Source organism: Oncorhynchus clarkii, chromosome 20 (genome assembly GCF_045791955.1).
Source record: "Oncorhynchus clarkii lewisi isolate Uvic-CL-2024 chromosome 20, UVic_Ocla_1.0, whole genome shotgun sequence".
NCBI classification, from domain to species: Eukaryota; Metazoa; Chordata; class Actinopteri; order Salmoniformes; family Salmonidae; genus Oncorhynchus; species Oncorhynchus clarkii.
The window spans coordinates 13,003,515-13,018,537 of record NC_092166.1 but is presented as its reverse complement, the minus strand read 5'-3'; the positions used below and the strand labels follow the sequence as shown (position 1 = coordinate 13,018,537).

The 15,023-nt window shown below is 41.5% G+C and overlaps 2 protein-coding genes and 1 non-coding gene across 3 annotated transcripts; all 3 read left to right on the top strand.

The window, feature by feature from the left end:
* Positions 1-598: 598 nt before the first annotated feature.
* Positions 599-7,352, top strand: LOC139375934 (calponin-2-like). Its single transcript, XM_071117905.1, has 7 exons — positions 599-879; positions 3,761-3,882; positions 4,179-4,245; positions 4,609-4,746; positions 5,051-5,167; positions 5,617-5,763; positions 5,950-7,352. Exons 1-7 carry the CDS (start codon positions 817-819, stop codon positions 6,241-6,243), a joined length of 948 nt encoding a protein of 315 aa, XP_070974006.1. The 5' UTR covers positions 599-816; the 3' UTR covers positions 6,244-7,352.
* Positions 7,353-8,593: 1,241 nt separating this feature from the next.
* Positions 8,594-14,482, top strand: LOC139375933 (small ribosomal subunit protein uS19-like). Its single transcript, XM_071117904.1, has 3 exons — positions 8,594-11,307; positions 11,740-11,974; positions 14,327-14,482. The coding sequence occupies exons 1-3, from the start codon at positions 11,300-11,302 to the stop codon at positions 14,438-14,440; spliced, it is 357 nt and encodes a 118-aa protein (XP_070974005.1). The 5' UTR covers positions 8,594-11,299; the 3' UTR covers positions 14,441-14,482.
* LOC139377771 (small nucleolar RNA SNORA35) lies at positions 11,363-11,495 on the top strand. Its single transcript, XR_011628242.1, has one exon. It is a non-coding gene; the product is annotated as a small nucleolar RNA SNORA35 (small nucleolar RNA).
* Positions 14,483-15,023: the final 541 nt, after the last annotated feature.

Here is a 15,023-nt window from a genome sequence, read left to right as displayed (position 1 = left end):
GGCTGCGTTTAGACAGCCAGAACAATTATGATTTTTTTTTTCTCCCACTAGCGACAAAGAGCTGATGTGAAAAGATCTGATGTGATTGGTCAAAAGACTAATTAGTGGGGGAAAAAAACAGAATTGATCTGCCTTTCTGTCACTGAAGTGATATAAATGGACACTGAATTTACTTTACTTTTTTTATCAGTGTTTTATGTGTGTTTTTATCAGTGTTATTGTAGACAAAACTAACTGTGGTTTATAACAATGTAATAACACATAAATCATGATAATTTGTCTAATGTAGGCTAAACTAAAATATTCGGATAAATGTTTTATGTCGTGTTCTCGTTTGGATGTAGCCTACTAGTGATATTAACATTCTCAGAATTCCAAACCCCTTGAACGAGCAAAGGGGGTCCTTTACACTAAAAAAATGTGTCTCAAGAGTAGTATCATTACGTCATTCAGTAGCTCGTTTTGGTAGTTCCTCTACTCAAACTTTTCCCGACGGTGATTCAAGACTCCATGACTGCTGGTTGGACCATAGGATACTCCCACAATTCAGGAATGTGGGACTTTCCTTCCATATAAGGACTTTTTGATATCAATCACGAGTCACTACCTAGACTCAGAATGGGGAAGGTGGAGCCTAAAATCGATTAACGAAGCGTACAAGTTCGTGTAAGCATTTTTATTGGTTGCAAGAAAAAAGAAAGGAAGTGTTTAGTTCACTCCGGAGTTTAACTGGAAGAGAAACGAAAATAAAAGTATTTGCACAAAGAAACTGATACAAAGTATCTATACGAAAAACAAAGTAACTCGTTTATAATAATGTCTGGCTCATCATTTAACAGAGGTCCTGCTTATGGGTTTTCTGCAGAAGTCAAAAGCAAGGTAAGTGTTCACGGAAGGGAGTAAAGTGCGAATGAATCATTTGCCTTATGGTAGTAGCCTATAGCGTTAGTGAGGTTTATTACGGAAAACTTGATTTATTTCTTGAAAAATGTGTATGCCTAGGTATTTTAGGTTACATAGGCTATGATGTAGACTGAGTGTAAAGATAATTACGTGGAACGGGCAAAGCTACTATACTTTTGGAATGACCTAAATAAAGCGGGAAACTTTTATCAAATTACAAGTTTTACCGGCTACGCACATATGTTTGATAACACTGTTCATTAATATGACAAAATGCTAATTAAAAAAAACTTTAGTTTGGTTTAAGTAGTTGGTTTACCTTTGGGAAGCGCTTAAAAAGGCATGGGCGTTGCCCGTGTTGGGAATGTATATTTTCTTGTGGCAAGTTAAAAATCCCTATACTGTCCCATTACATAGAGAAACTGGTCAGTACAACACTGTAGGTCTTTCATGCATCCATCCATCCATGTCCCTGAGTTTGTCACTCATCCAGAGGTCACACAGTCCTATCACGAGAACAACTGCTGCATCCTGCGCTGTGGTGGATTGGGGCCTTGGTGAATGGCTATTGTAGTGCGCAGTGCGTAATTTGACAATTGGCATCGCAAAACAATCCAAATAGAAATATGTTCTCTTTTTGAACATGTGCACTTTCAAAAGTAAACGTTGACAGGAGACAGTGCCAGTGTTTTCTGGTGGCAGGTAGTATAGCTGTTAGAGAGGGTTGCCTGTTCGAATCCCGGTCCGACTGGAAAAATTTGTCGGGAAGTGAGCAGGCAACCGGAGGTTTGCTTCTACCAAATCGGTTGGACCATGTGTGTACTTGACCAATTAAGTGATTTAGATCAAGTTTATCTGCAAATGCCCTTCATCCAAAACATCAATGACAGTCTGGATGGCACAACCAGGAGTTAACTACTACTGTATCCCTCGGGCCAAATATAACTTTTATCACAAATTTACAGTGAAGATTTAGAGCGTTTGTGTTCCTGTACTTATTATTTTTTGTAATCGTGTGTTACACTTTTACAGTGTAATGGGAGAAATGACATTGAAATGCTTTGCAAAGTTCGCCAACCTGGCTCTTCACTTATGTAAATAGAGAATAATGACTAATATAATATTATTTTTGTTTATCTTTCATAAACAACAAACTTTACCCATCATGTTCCAAGTTATGTTATACAAAGGAATACTCGGGTCCCCATGTTACTACCCTGATCCGTTTAACTGCAGATTACACATAGCAGATGCATGTGCATTGTGTTCTTCTGTGTCTGAGACCTAGCAATGTGTCTTTTACGCCACCGGCTGATTTATTGTTTGCATTCCTTGGCTGAGTCCTTATATTGGCGAGGGTTTTCCATTGGTCCTCAGAACAGTGTACGGGTAGCCAAGTGGCTGTAAAGCTGGTGGTTTCCTCTCATACCAATGAATGATGTCCATTGTCTCTGGTATTTCCTGCCGTTAATGATGTAGCAATGCAAGGTGAAGTCTTGAAGTGTTGTTATTCAAGGAGTTTTTCCTCCTTGACTAAGGCCCCTTAACAATTCTAGATGGTAGGTGAAAGTATGGTTAACCCAGATGTTGGAACTGATCCACTAGACAAGACTATCAAATATGTTTTTTTGAGAACGTAATAGTCCATGTTCAATCCATTTGATTTAAACTCCTTCAACTCAGCGTCCTAACAGTCTCATTCCCCATGATCTAAATTGCGCCGCGGAATGAATTCCTTGAGTTCACCATGCCTCTCGAAATTACATCTTTCAAATGTCCTGTGGGCAATTAAAGCAGTCAATGTTGTTTTAATTTGGGGATAATCAAATTAAGCAAATATATAATGACAGGACCGGTTTGCCCAGAAAGTCCTTCATTCGATTGTACTTAACGTTCCGCTTCACATTTTAGCCGTGGAGGGAAATTTGTGGAGAATATTTTGACCCTATTCCTCAGTCTTACTATTCTTTGGTACGTATTTGTAACTTCAACCTCAAAATGCATTGTTGAGAGATATAGAGGCCTTTTAAAAAATATAACTTTCTGTACAAACATTGCAGTGTTTTTGCATTTCTATTTGTAGTAGCATTTTCATACTAAGATCGACACTACAGATATATGACGTTTTCTAAACGTTGCTTTTAGTGCCAGTTGTCATCTTCACACTTTCTTTTGATTATTTACTCAACCAAAGTATTTACAAATCAGGATAACACTTTAAACACCCTCTCAACAAGGAATGCAGCGTCAAATTGCATAGTTTAACTCTCCCCTATACCATGCAGCTGCCTTCCTGTGCTTCAAGGAGATTTAAGTGGTTAACCGAACAGGATGCGTGCGCGTTTTGTGTTTGAGCTAATGTCAGTGTTGGCTCTGTAAGGGCTGTTAAACAGCAAGAATAACACACAAAGTTATCCCAATTGGTTGACACCGTGAATCATGGTTTTGGGGCCGCCCATAATAAACTCTTGAGAGAGAATTTTAACACGCACAAACCATAATATTCTTTATTTCTGCTGTGGTTCTGGAAATGAAAACGCCCACTACCAAGTCATCAACTTCCACACATGCGTTAGTAGCACTTTTTTTAATACGGGAAGTACCTGGTAAAATAGTAATTACACTGTAATAATCTATGAATTACTTGTTTCTTTGGGATTCATTCAAACAAGCAGCAATGGCCACCATTAGGTACCAGATAATTCTACACAATTGGTAACTATTTGAAGTACCCATTGGAAAGTTTTCTCCTAAATACCAGTGGAAACATTACTGTAAAATAAAGTGTAACCTACATGTTGTGCAACTTTTTCCAAGATGTAAAGGTCTCCTATAATGAACTTTTGACCTTCCCCAGATTGCCGGAAAGTACGACCCTCAGAGAGAGGAGGAGCTAAAGGTCTGGATCGAGGATACGACCGGATGTGACATCGGGGAAGACTTCCAGAAAGGCCTGAAAAATGGTGTCATCTTGTGCAAGTACGTTTCTGAATAGGGCCAGGATCCGTCATCACGTCGCTATGTACAATGTGGCTTTATTGACCCATAAAGCTACACATTTTATGGCACCAGCCAATGCATTCAACCAAAGACATCACTCATAAATGTTCTGCTAGCTACAACATTATACATCAAATCATACAATCCATTGCATATGTCCTGTCTGTCCTCCTTGCTGTGGGTTTTACTGTAATATAGACCCTTTTCTCCTCTGATCCCTTCTGTTACCTATGAGGTGCTGCAGTCTAAGTAAGCAAACTCTCTTTCTCCCCTAGACTGATCAACAAACTTCAACCTGGCTCTGTGAAAAAGATCAACTCGTCCACCATGAACTGGCATCAGGTGAGCTGCTTGGATTGTTCTCTCTACGTGAACAGTCTTGAACTGTACTTTACCAGCTGGTTTTACAGTTAGAGAATATATCTGAGCTGTTGTGCTGACCAAGCCTGTTTTTTTACTAGCTTAAAAGCAGAGGTAGATTGTTATTATTAGAGGTGCAACTCTCTGGACCAGTGAGTTTACTGAAATAGAATTTGGGTTAGAATATGAAATATAGTGAGACCTCGGTGTGCCAGAGAGATCCTTTTAGCTCAATGGCTTGTGATGGCCTCATTATAGGTGTGACTTCCTAAAATCTACCTTCATGCAATTTATTGAGAAGCTCTTTTACTCATCTTTTCTTCTTATGCACTCGCCTGGTTCTAGCTGGAGAACATCACCAACTTCATCAAATCTATCCAAATGTACGGCCTGAAGCCCCATGATATCTTTGAGGCCAACGACCTGTTTGAGAGTGGGAACATGACCCAGGTCCAGAGCACACTGCTGTCTCTCGCTGGCACGGTAAAACTTGTCAAAGTCATTTTTATGGTTGCATCCCTTTATGAGAAGCTTCTGTATTTGAACTGTGTAATTGCCACTTGCATAAATCGCTTGACCTTGTTGAACAGAGCATTACTGCATGTCAGGTTTTGTCTTCGTAAAGATGTTCCAGACGCTAAAATAATGGTGTCTCGTCCTCATTAACATATGGTGTCAGAAGCGGGATGTAAATACAGCCCCCTCCTGAATAAGCTCATAGAATTGTGTCCAGTAAAATCTTGGGGCATCCAACAGTGACTGGATTTCTGTACACTTTCCCCTGCAGGCCAAGACCAAGGGCTGCCAGTCCCGAGTGGACATTGGGGTGAAGTACGCAGACAAACAGGAGAGGCTATTCGACGAGGAGAAGATGAAGGCCGGACAGTGTGTCATTGGACTGCAGGCAAGAGGGAATGTGTTGACAGTGATACCACTGAAGAACATGTTGTTCTTTTTGCTGTTGCCAGCTCTGTTGCCGTCTTGCCAAACAAACAAACATCAGTAGCAAAGCTAACCAATACATATTGCTAACAGCCTTTATAACAGGCTAAGGCAGTGACAGACTGGCATCCATGCTATTGTTCTTAAAAAACCCATATTTTATTTAATCTTTTCATAACTTCTATTTGTTTTGGATATTTCTTATTGAATGTAGGGTTACATCAATGATTCCTAACTTTTATATGCCCTTTGGCATGACTTCTATTTTAGCCAAGAACAATATTGTTGATTTGATGATATCTACTCAGGCATTCTCAGTCTGTCTGAAAGTCTCCATCTAAGGGGGGTTGTAATTTTCCATTCATCCTTTGCTGTTTTCCTTTTATAACTGATATCTGTCTCTCTCTGCAGATGGGGACGAATAAGTGTGCCAGCCAGGCGGGCATGAATGCATACGGCACCAGGAGGCACCTCTACGATCCCAAGGCTCACATCCTGCCCCCCATGGACAACTCCACCATCAGTCTGCAAATGGGTACCAACAAGGGGGCCAGTCAGGTAGAAGTCCATGTGTAGAAAAGCAAATGCAAGTTCTCATTAATTTCACCATGTCTTAACTCAATCAAGGTATCAATATTGTCAATGGGGGACATAACTGCACTAGTAAACTTAGGCTTTTACTAATGGATTCTTGCTTATTTTAATTCACTGCTACATATGAATTAGTTATCTTCCTCTACTCAGGCTGGCATGACAGCTCCAGGAACCCGCCGTGCCATCTATGACCAGAAGCTGGGCACAGACAAATGTGACAACAGCACCATGTCACTGCAGATGGGCTCCAATGCAGGTGCCAATCAGAGCGGGCAGAATTTTGGCCTGGGTCGTCAGATCTACAACGCCAAGTACTGCCCCAAGAACGAGGAGGAGCAGAATGGGGCCGGAGCCGAATATGTCCCTGACTACCAAGACGAGGGTTACCAAGAATTCAAAGATGAAGCGGTGCCGGTGTACCAGCAAGAGGGGACGGATTATTAAAAGGGGGGATTGTGCTGGTTGAAAACAGAAGAAACATCAAGAAAGGCTTTTTCAAAGTTATTTGTTACATAGGATTTTCCACCTTTTGGTTGATCTCCTTTTGGTATTGGACAATAGTGCCCTCATTTAAGCACCGGTTAGGACCAATGTTAGACATATCTCACATGTACTATGCATTAGTAGGTTTTTATATTCCTGTTGAAATGGCTATGCTTATGTGTTTTAAAGTGTAACCACTAAAGCCAGTACTGGTGTCTGGGCTGTGATTAGCTTTTATATCCCAATGATTAGCTTTTAGTAAAGTACCAAAGCCCTCTTGCCAGTTTCCCCCTCAACAACTGTTTGCCGTTGGTACATTTAAATGTTTATGCCAATTTTCTTTTTTATCTTAAGGCAAATATTGCCTGGAATCCATCTTTGAAAGGACCCAATAGAATTCAATTATTAAAAATCCCCAGTTCAAAAATGGACTGTTCCATAATTGTAATTTACCTATCCTTGTACCAAAGGTCATGTTGTTAATGTAACCTATATACATTTATATTACCATAATTGATGTGAATTTGTGGTAATTATTTGTATCCATTCAGTATTTTTACTTGGTAATCTAAAAGACAACAAGATGTGTCTGTTTGGACCTTCAAAACAAACCACCGTCCACTTTTGTATGTATGCCAACTGTATACTTTCTTTGGAGGAAATATTTCCTTTGTTTGCATAACCAGAGCAACTGGAGCCAAGGTTGTTTTCTTTGGCTTAGAGTATCTTGGGGGGAAAAAACATTCAGGCTTTCAACATTCCAAGCTGGATACTGGATTCATTTTGTCAATCTTCTTCATTGTATAATGTTTTAATGGATTTACCGATAAGAGGATCAAACATATTTTCGATTTTGAACTCTGTCATTCAATGTGATTATTTATATATAGTTTTGTTAAGTGTTTTTGTTTTGTACCGACTCTGAAGGGAAATTTGCTCTTACTACCTTTTTTGGTTTTATATATATTCTTTGGGCTTTCCATTCAATCCATATTTTCATTATGAATAGAAACATTTATGGAAGTTGGGAAATATGTGTGAATAAAGACATACATTGTATACAAACCAGCCTGATGTGCCAATTAGTTGCAATTATAGAGTGTCTCATTAGTTACATGGTTATCATAACTTAGGCTACGATCATTAGATCATGTGGCTTTAATTAGGACATAAACAATGTCTGCATTCCATAGCCTAACATACTAATTGCATGGTATGTGAAAAATGCAGTGTTGTCGGCATGGGATTTTGAGTCAATTGGGTCACTGATGGAATAGAGAAGTACTTTTGGTAATTTAGTGTATGTGGACACCTGTTCGATGAACATCTCATTCCAAAATCATGGGCATTAATATGGAGTTTGTCCCACCTTTGCTGCTATAACAGCCTCCACTCTTCTGGGAAGACTTTCCACTAGATGTTGGAACATTTTTGCGGGGACTTGCTTCCATTCAGCCACGAGCATGCTTCCAATTTGTTTCATGGGGTTGAGGTAAGGGCTCTGTGCAGGTCAGTCAAGTTCTTCCACACCGCTTTGTGCCCTAGGGGCATTGTCATGCTGAAACAGGTAAGGGCCTTCCCCAAACTGTTGCCACAAAGTTGGAAGCACAGAATCGTCTAGATTCCAGCCATTACAATGAACCCATCCTCCTATAGCTCCTCCCACCAGCCTCCTCTGGTACCAGGTAAGGTGGGTTGATATCACATATAATTTCTTAGCAATTTTCATACAGACATACTGTAAGAACATGTCTTGTTCTTGCACATGTTTGTTTCTAGGTTGTCCACCCACAGCAGAAGCTCTGTTGTATGGCACTTTGCAGTTTCAGAAGGAGATCACGCGGGAGAAGAAAATTAAGATCTGGTACCGAAATCAGGACCTCTTTCAACATGGTTTATTTATAGATGGTGATTGACTTTATACGGCACATAATCAGGATAACATTGTACTGTGTATGAACATTATCAGGTGTGGTGGGCTGGGTGTCTTCAATAAAATGTGTTTTCTCTTACCACTTGCCTTTGTGTTATTCCATGTTAGATATATTTTTGTGTGACAGCTGTAAAAAAAGATGACACAAATTGTGTAGCTGTTTGTTTTCATTTGGATATTTCCTATAGAATTATCCCGACTATGGTGAGTGACTTCAACTTGAATGGAAGTTGCACTGTTTGATGAAGATAAAAGTTATTGTAAAATACCTCCACCTACTGGTCCAGTGAAATATACAAATATTTTGCCTGGCCGGAAATAGATAGCCGGATGTCCCTACGAGTCGCGCGATATTAGCACAAACGAGACTTCGGAACATTCTTTTCACCGGAACATCAGGCAAAATGGTAGGGCCCCAATTTTACAAGAACCTGAATTTGACCATCTATGTCCATCTCAGCTAAGTTATAATACATTTGATTTATTAAACCATACAGTGCAATGCATCACTACGTATCAATTGATACATTGGTGAATTTTAGGATGAAACACTATTGACGCTACCACAAAGCTTGGGATGCATGTTAAGCTCATACGGTTGCCTGCAGTGCTAATGCTAGCTTTCTGTTTATTTACCGAGTCAGGTTTAGTCATTTAGAGACATTTTTAATTATTTAACCTTTATTTAACCAGGTAGGTTAGTTGAGAACAAGTTCTCATTTACAACCGCGACCTGGCCAAGATAAAGCACAGCCGTTCGACACATACAACACAGAGTTACCCTCGGATTAAACAAACATACAGTCAATAATAAAGAAAAAGTCTATATACAGTGTGTGCAAGTGAGGTAAGATAAGGGAGGTAAGGCAATAAATAGGCCGTGGTGGCTAATTACAATATACCAATTAAGCACTGGAGTGATAGATGTGCAGAAGATGAATGTGCAAGTAGAGATACTTGGGTGCAAAGGAGCAAGATACATATATAATGGGCTATGTACAGGTGCAGTGATCTGTGAGAAGCTCTGACAGCTGGTGCTTAAAGCTAGTACGGGAGATATGAGTCCAGCTTCAGTGATTTTTGCAGTTCGTTCCAGTCATTGGCAGCAGAGAGCTGTAAGGAAAGGTGGCCAAAGGAGGAATTGGCTTTGGGGGATGACCTGTGAGATATACCTGCTGGAGCGCGTGCTACGAGTGGGTGCTGCTATGGTGACCAGTGAGCTGAGATAAGGCGGAGCTTTACCTAGCAAAGTCTTGTAGATGACCTGGGAGCCAAAGGGTTAGGCGACGAGTATGAAGCTAGGGCCAGCCAACGAGAGTACAGGTCGCAGTGGTGGGTAGTATATGGGGCTTTGGTGACAAAACAGATGGCACTGTGATAGACTGCATTCAATTTGTTGAGTAGCGTGTTGGAGGCTATTTTGTAAATGACATCGCCGAAGTCCAGGATCGGTAGGAAGGTCAGTTTTACGAGGGTATGTTTGGCAGCATGAGTGAAGGATGCTTTGTTGTGAAATAGGAAGCCGATTCTAGATTCAATTTTTGATTGGAGATGCTTAATGTGAGTCTGGAAGGAGAGTTTACAGTCTAGCCAGACACCTAGGTATTTGTAGTTGTCCACATATTCTAAGTCAGAACTGTCCAGAGTAGTGATGCTGGTCGGGCGGGCAGGTGCGGGCAGCGATCGGTTGAAGAGCGTGCATTTAGTTTGACTTGCATTTAAGAGCAGTTGGGGGCCACGGAAGGAGAGTTGTGTGACATTGAAGCTCGTCTGGAGGTTAGTTAACAGTGTCCAAAGAAGGGTCAGAGGTATAAGGAATGATGTCGTCTACGTAGAGGTTGATCAGAGAATCACCAGCAGCAAGAGCAACATCATTGATGTTTACAGAGAAGAGAGTCGGCCTGAGAATTAAACCCTGTGGTACCCCCATAGAGGCTGCCAGAGGCCCGGGCAACAGGCCCTCTGATTTGACACTGAGCTCAATCAGAGAAGTAGTTGGTGTACCAGGTGAGGCAGTCATTTGAGAAACCAAGGCTGTTGAGTCTGCCTATAAGAATGCGGTGATTGACAGAGTCGAAAGCCTTGGCCAGGTCGATGAAGACGGCTGCACAGTAATGTATTTTATAGATGGCGGTTATGATGTCATTTGGGACCTTGAGCTTGGCTGAGGTGCACCCATGACCAGCTCTGAAACCAGATTGCATAACGGAGAAGGTACAGGATTCGAAATGTTCGGTCATCTGTTTAACTTGACTTTCGAAGACCTTAGAGAGGCAGTGTAGAATAGATATAGGTCTGTAGCAGTTTGGGTCTAGAGTGTCTCCCCCTTTGAAGAGGGGGAGACAGCTTTCCGGCAGCTCGCGGCAGATTTCCAATCTTTGGGAACCTCAGACGATACGAAGAGAGGTTGAACAGGCTAGTAATAGGGGTTTCAACAATTTCGGCAGATAATTTTAGAGAGGGTCCAGATTATCTAGCCCGGCTGATTTGTAGGGGTCCTGATTTTGCAGCTCTTTCAGAACATCAGCTATCTGGATTTGGGTAAAGGAGAAATGGGGAGGCTTGGGCGAGTTGCTGTGGGTGGTGCAGGGCAGTTGACTGAGGTAGGGGTAGCCGTAGAAAAATGCTTATAAAAATTCTCAATTATAGTGGATTTATCGGTGGTGACAGTCCCAGCCTCAGTGCAGTGGACAGCTGGGGGGAGGTGCTCTTATTCTCTATGGACTTTAGTGTCCCAGAACTTTTTTGAGTTAGTGCTACAGGATGCACATTTCTGTTTCAAAAAGCTAGCCTTAGCTTTCCTAACTGCCTGTGTATATTGGTTCCTAACTTCCCTGAAAAGTTGCATATCACAGGGGATTCCGAAGTAAGCACGACAGCACTCTACTAACACATAGTGGCTATAACTATTATTAATTATATTCCTAATGAACGTCTCGTTTTAACACTCATTTTCATTGGCCGTCAATATCCACTGTGTTAAAGTAGTTTGCGTGATTTCTCTAGGCGGATGTCGAGATCAAGAAGAAGCGTACCTTTAGGAAGTTCACCTACAGAGGTGTGGACCTGGACCAGCTTCTGGACATGTCCTAGTGAGTAAATCAATTCATCTAGTAAATGCGCCACTACATTTGGCAATATTGCTGTTTGCATTGTGGTATTTCGGTGAAAGCTCAGCCCTTTCTGAGTGTAACCATCATAACAATGCTAGATGAACCCCATCTTGCAGAAGGGTGAGGTCTGACAGTGGCGTTCTCTCTTTCGAAAGTTGGGTACATTATTATTGCAACTGGTATGCTGTGTTCCATTTTCATTCGTTTTCTCAATTTTGCATGTAATAAAATACATATCGTTAGATAATTACTTGGGAGTATGACTAAAATATGTGAAATTCTATAGGCTATTTTGGTACAGTCTGGATTTAAATGTTTAATTAACTTCCCTGTAGATGTCTGCTATTTGGAGCTGATGCTGAATGTTAATCTGAAAGTATGCCTGACTGCATCATGCCTCCTCTCCTCCAGTGAACAGCTGATGCAGCTGTACTGCGCCCGCCAGAGGAGGAGACTTAACCGTGGCCTTCGCCGCAAGCAGCAGTCCCTCCTGAAGCGCCTGCGTAAGGCCAAGAAGGAGGCTCCCCCCATGGAGAAGCCTGAGGTGGTGAAGACTCACCTTAGGGACATGGTCATCCTGCCTGAGATGGTTGGCTCCATGGTCGGAGTGTACAACGGAAAGACCTTCAACCAGGTTGAAATCAAGGTGAGGTTATGGGAAAGATCTATGGGTAGGCTTGGGCGGTTTCCAGATAGTCATACCTTCATACCAACCTTGTGCTGTCTTGGGAAATTTGGTAATACTGGGGGCTTTTGGGGGCTCCAGGTGGGGCAGCGGTCTTGGCGGCGCACAATTTGGCCCAGCGTCTTCCAGGTTTGGTCTGGCATTGTAAATAAGAATTTGTTCTTAACTGATTTGCCTAGTTAAATAAAAACTGTCTAACCTCACTGAGCCTCTAATCCAAAGGTTAGCAATGCTAATAGGTTAATGTAAAATTTCATATTGAATGCTAGCTAAATGCTAAAGAGTGCATTGTGAACATTTTATAGTCTCTGACATTAACTATTTACAGTACAGACATCCCAGCTCAGTTATACAAGGAACTAAAAAATACTACTCAGTTTGCTGCACTCACAAAACATTTTTAGACAGCAAGGCCTTTGATCCAAAAGGAGATTCTCTGCTGTTACCAAGAGAAGTTTGGTTTTGCGAGAGCTAATCAGGTAGAACGAAACCAAATGCACAACTGCATAGCAGTTAGCACATTTCAGACAGTTAATGTAATAGTAATAAGATACACTATGGCCAAAAGTATGTGGACACGCCTTCAAGTTATTGGATTCAACTATTTCAGCCACACCCGTTTCAGACAGGTGTTTAAAATCAAGCACACTGCCATGCAATCTCCATAGACAAACATTGGCAGTAGAATAGCCTGAACTGAAGAGCTCAGTGACTCAACGTGGCACCGTCATCCAACAAGTCAGTTAGTCTATTTTCTGCACTGCTAGAGCTGCCCCGGTCAACTGTAAGTGCTGTTATTATGAAGTGGAAACGTCTAGGAGCAACAACGGCTCAGCCGCAAAGTGGTAGGCCGCACAAGTTTATTTATTTAACTAGGCAAGTCGGTTATTAAGAACAAATTATTATTTTCAATGAAGGCCTAGGAACTGTGGGTTAACTGCCTTGTTCAGGGGCAGAAGAACAGATTTTTACCTTGTCAATTTGGGGATTCGATCTTGCAACCTTCCAGTTAATAGTCCAACACTCTAACCACTAGGCTACCTGCACCCACAAGCTCACAGAGCAAGACCGCCAAGTGCTGAAACGTGTAGCGCATAAAAATTGTTTGTCCTCGGTTGCAACACTCCCTACCAAGTTCTAAACTGCCCCTGCAAGCAACTTCAGCACAATAACCATTTGTTAGGAGCTTCATGAAATGGGTTTCCATGGCCGAGCAACCTCACACAAGGAAGGCCTTTTTTGGGGAAGGCCCTTTCCTGTTTCAGCATGACAATACCCCTGTGCAGAAAGCGAGGTCCATAGAGAAATGTTTTGTTGAGATCGGTGTGGAAGAACTTGACTGGCCTGCACAGAGCCCAATTTTGGGGTGAATTGGAACACAGACTGCAAGCCAGGCCTAATCGTCCAACATCGGTGCCCGGCCTCACTAATGCTCTTGTGGCTTAATGGAAGTCCCTGCAGCAGTCCCTTTCCAGAAGAGTGGAGGCTGTTGTATCAGCAAAGGGGGACCATCTCCATAAAACAAAAATTTACCTTTACATATACAGGTTTTTCTCATTGAGATAACATCTCTTTTCCAGGAGAGACCTGGTCCATATCAATGCCCGTGATTTTGGAATGACATTTTTTGACACATGTCCACATACTTTTGGCATTGTTGTGTATCTAGCTGGCAAATATTTAGTTGTGAATTCCATACTATCACTAGGTCACCTGGCGCGTGCTGCACAACAGTGAGTGACTGAAGGCTCCCGGTCTCGTCACTGTGCTTGTAAACAAACACCATGTTACTGGGGACTACCAGTATGTTACCAGCATGCTTCATAATGAATATGTGACGGGTGAAATGACCAACTCAATCTGCTTTATCTCCTAGTTAAAAAGTAACAACAAATATTCAAATTCATTCAACTGGTTTTAATCGGTATGGAAAAGCCTTTCCATGGCTATTTCCAAATTCCCTGTTATACCGTCCAAGCCTACTAGACACCACAATGGCACCTCCCGAGATTACGATTGTAAATAACTTTTTGCATTTTACTTTTTGCAAGGGATTTTGCATCCATTGACCTGCATGTCACTTGCCTATTACTTGATTTGCCTCACTGTATTTTTGAAGCCTTTGGTAACAATCACAGATTTTTGTGTTGTCCATAAATGTTTTGGTCCTGCATCAGTCTTGGCCTTAAAAGTTTTATGTCTGAAGCTGTCAGTGCACAATGTACTGTGGTAGTTGTGGTACAGGTGTATTCTAGTTGTCTAGTAACAGGATTGTCCTGCTCCGTACTAACAATTTTACATTTCTCTCTCCAGCCTGAGATGTGCGGCCACTACCTGGGGGAGTTCTCTATCACCTACAAGCCAGTCAAGCACGGTCGCCCCGGTATCGGAGCTACACACTCTTCCCGTTTCATCCCACTGAAATAGAAGGGCTGCTGTCTTTGTATAAATAAAAATGAGGTCCCCACACTTTTCTGTTGGCTTTTAATTTAAATATGTTTTGTTCTGTTTGCCTGCATTTGTATCCATTGAAAGGGGTCTAATGACACTGAATTAATTTAGTTTTCAAGGTCTGGGTACATATGTGCCAATGTGTTAACATTTTGGGGGGGTATTTAAAATAAATAATCCGTTTACTGGCAGTATGGTATGTTTCACGTGTCTCAACACTTTGCCTAAATTTGCATATACATGACTACCACAAGGGTAAGCTCATATGTGAGCATCTATCACGTTTATTCAGAGAAAATTACTGCCAAACAGTCACGTGTAATAAACGAACAAACACCCTAGATTGCTTCGCCACCTGAATCGTGAATGTCTAGTAAACTGGGACATTTCATTAAAGCAATTAAGAGTTGACAGTAATTGATATTGTTGTGTTAATTGAACATTGCATCTACTGTTTTGGTTGAGGGGGGTTTATGGACGGACTGCATATTTTCCAATGCAATAATCTTGAATCATTTACAGTTTTGGCAACCTTTCCTGTCAGTACATGTTTACAGTA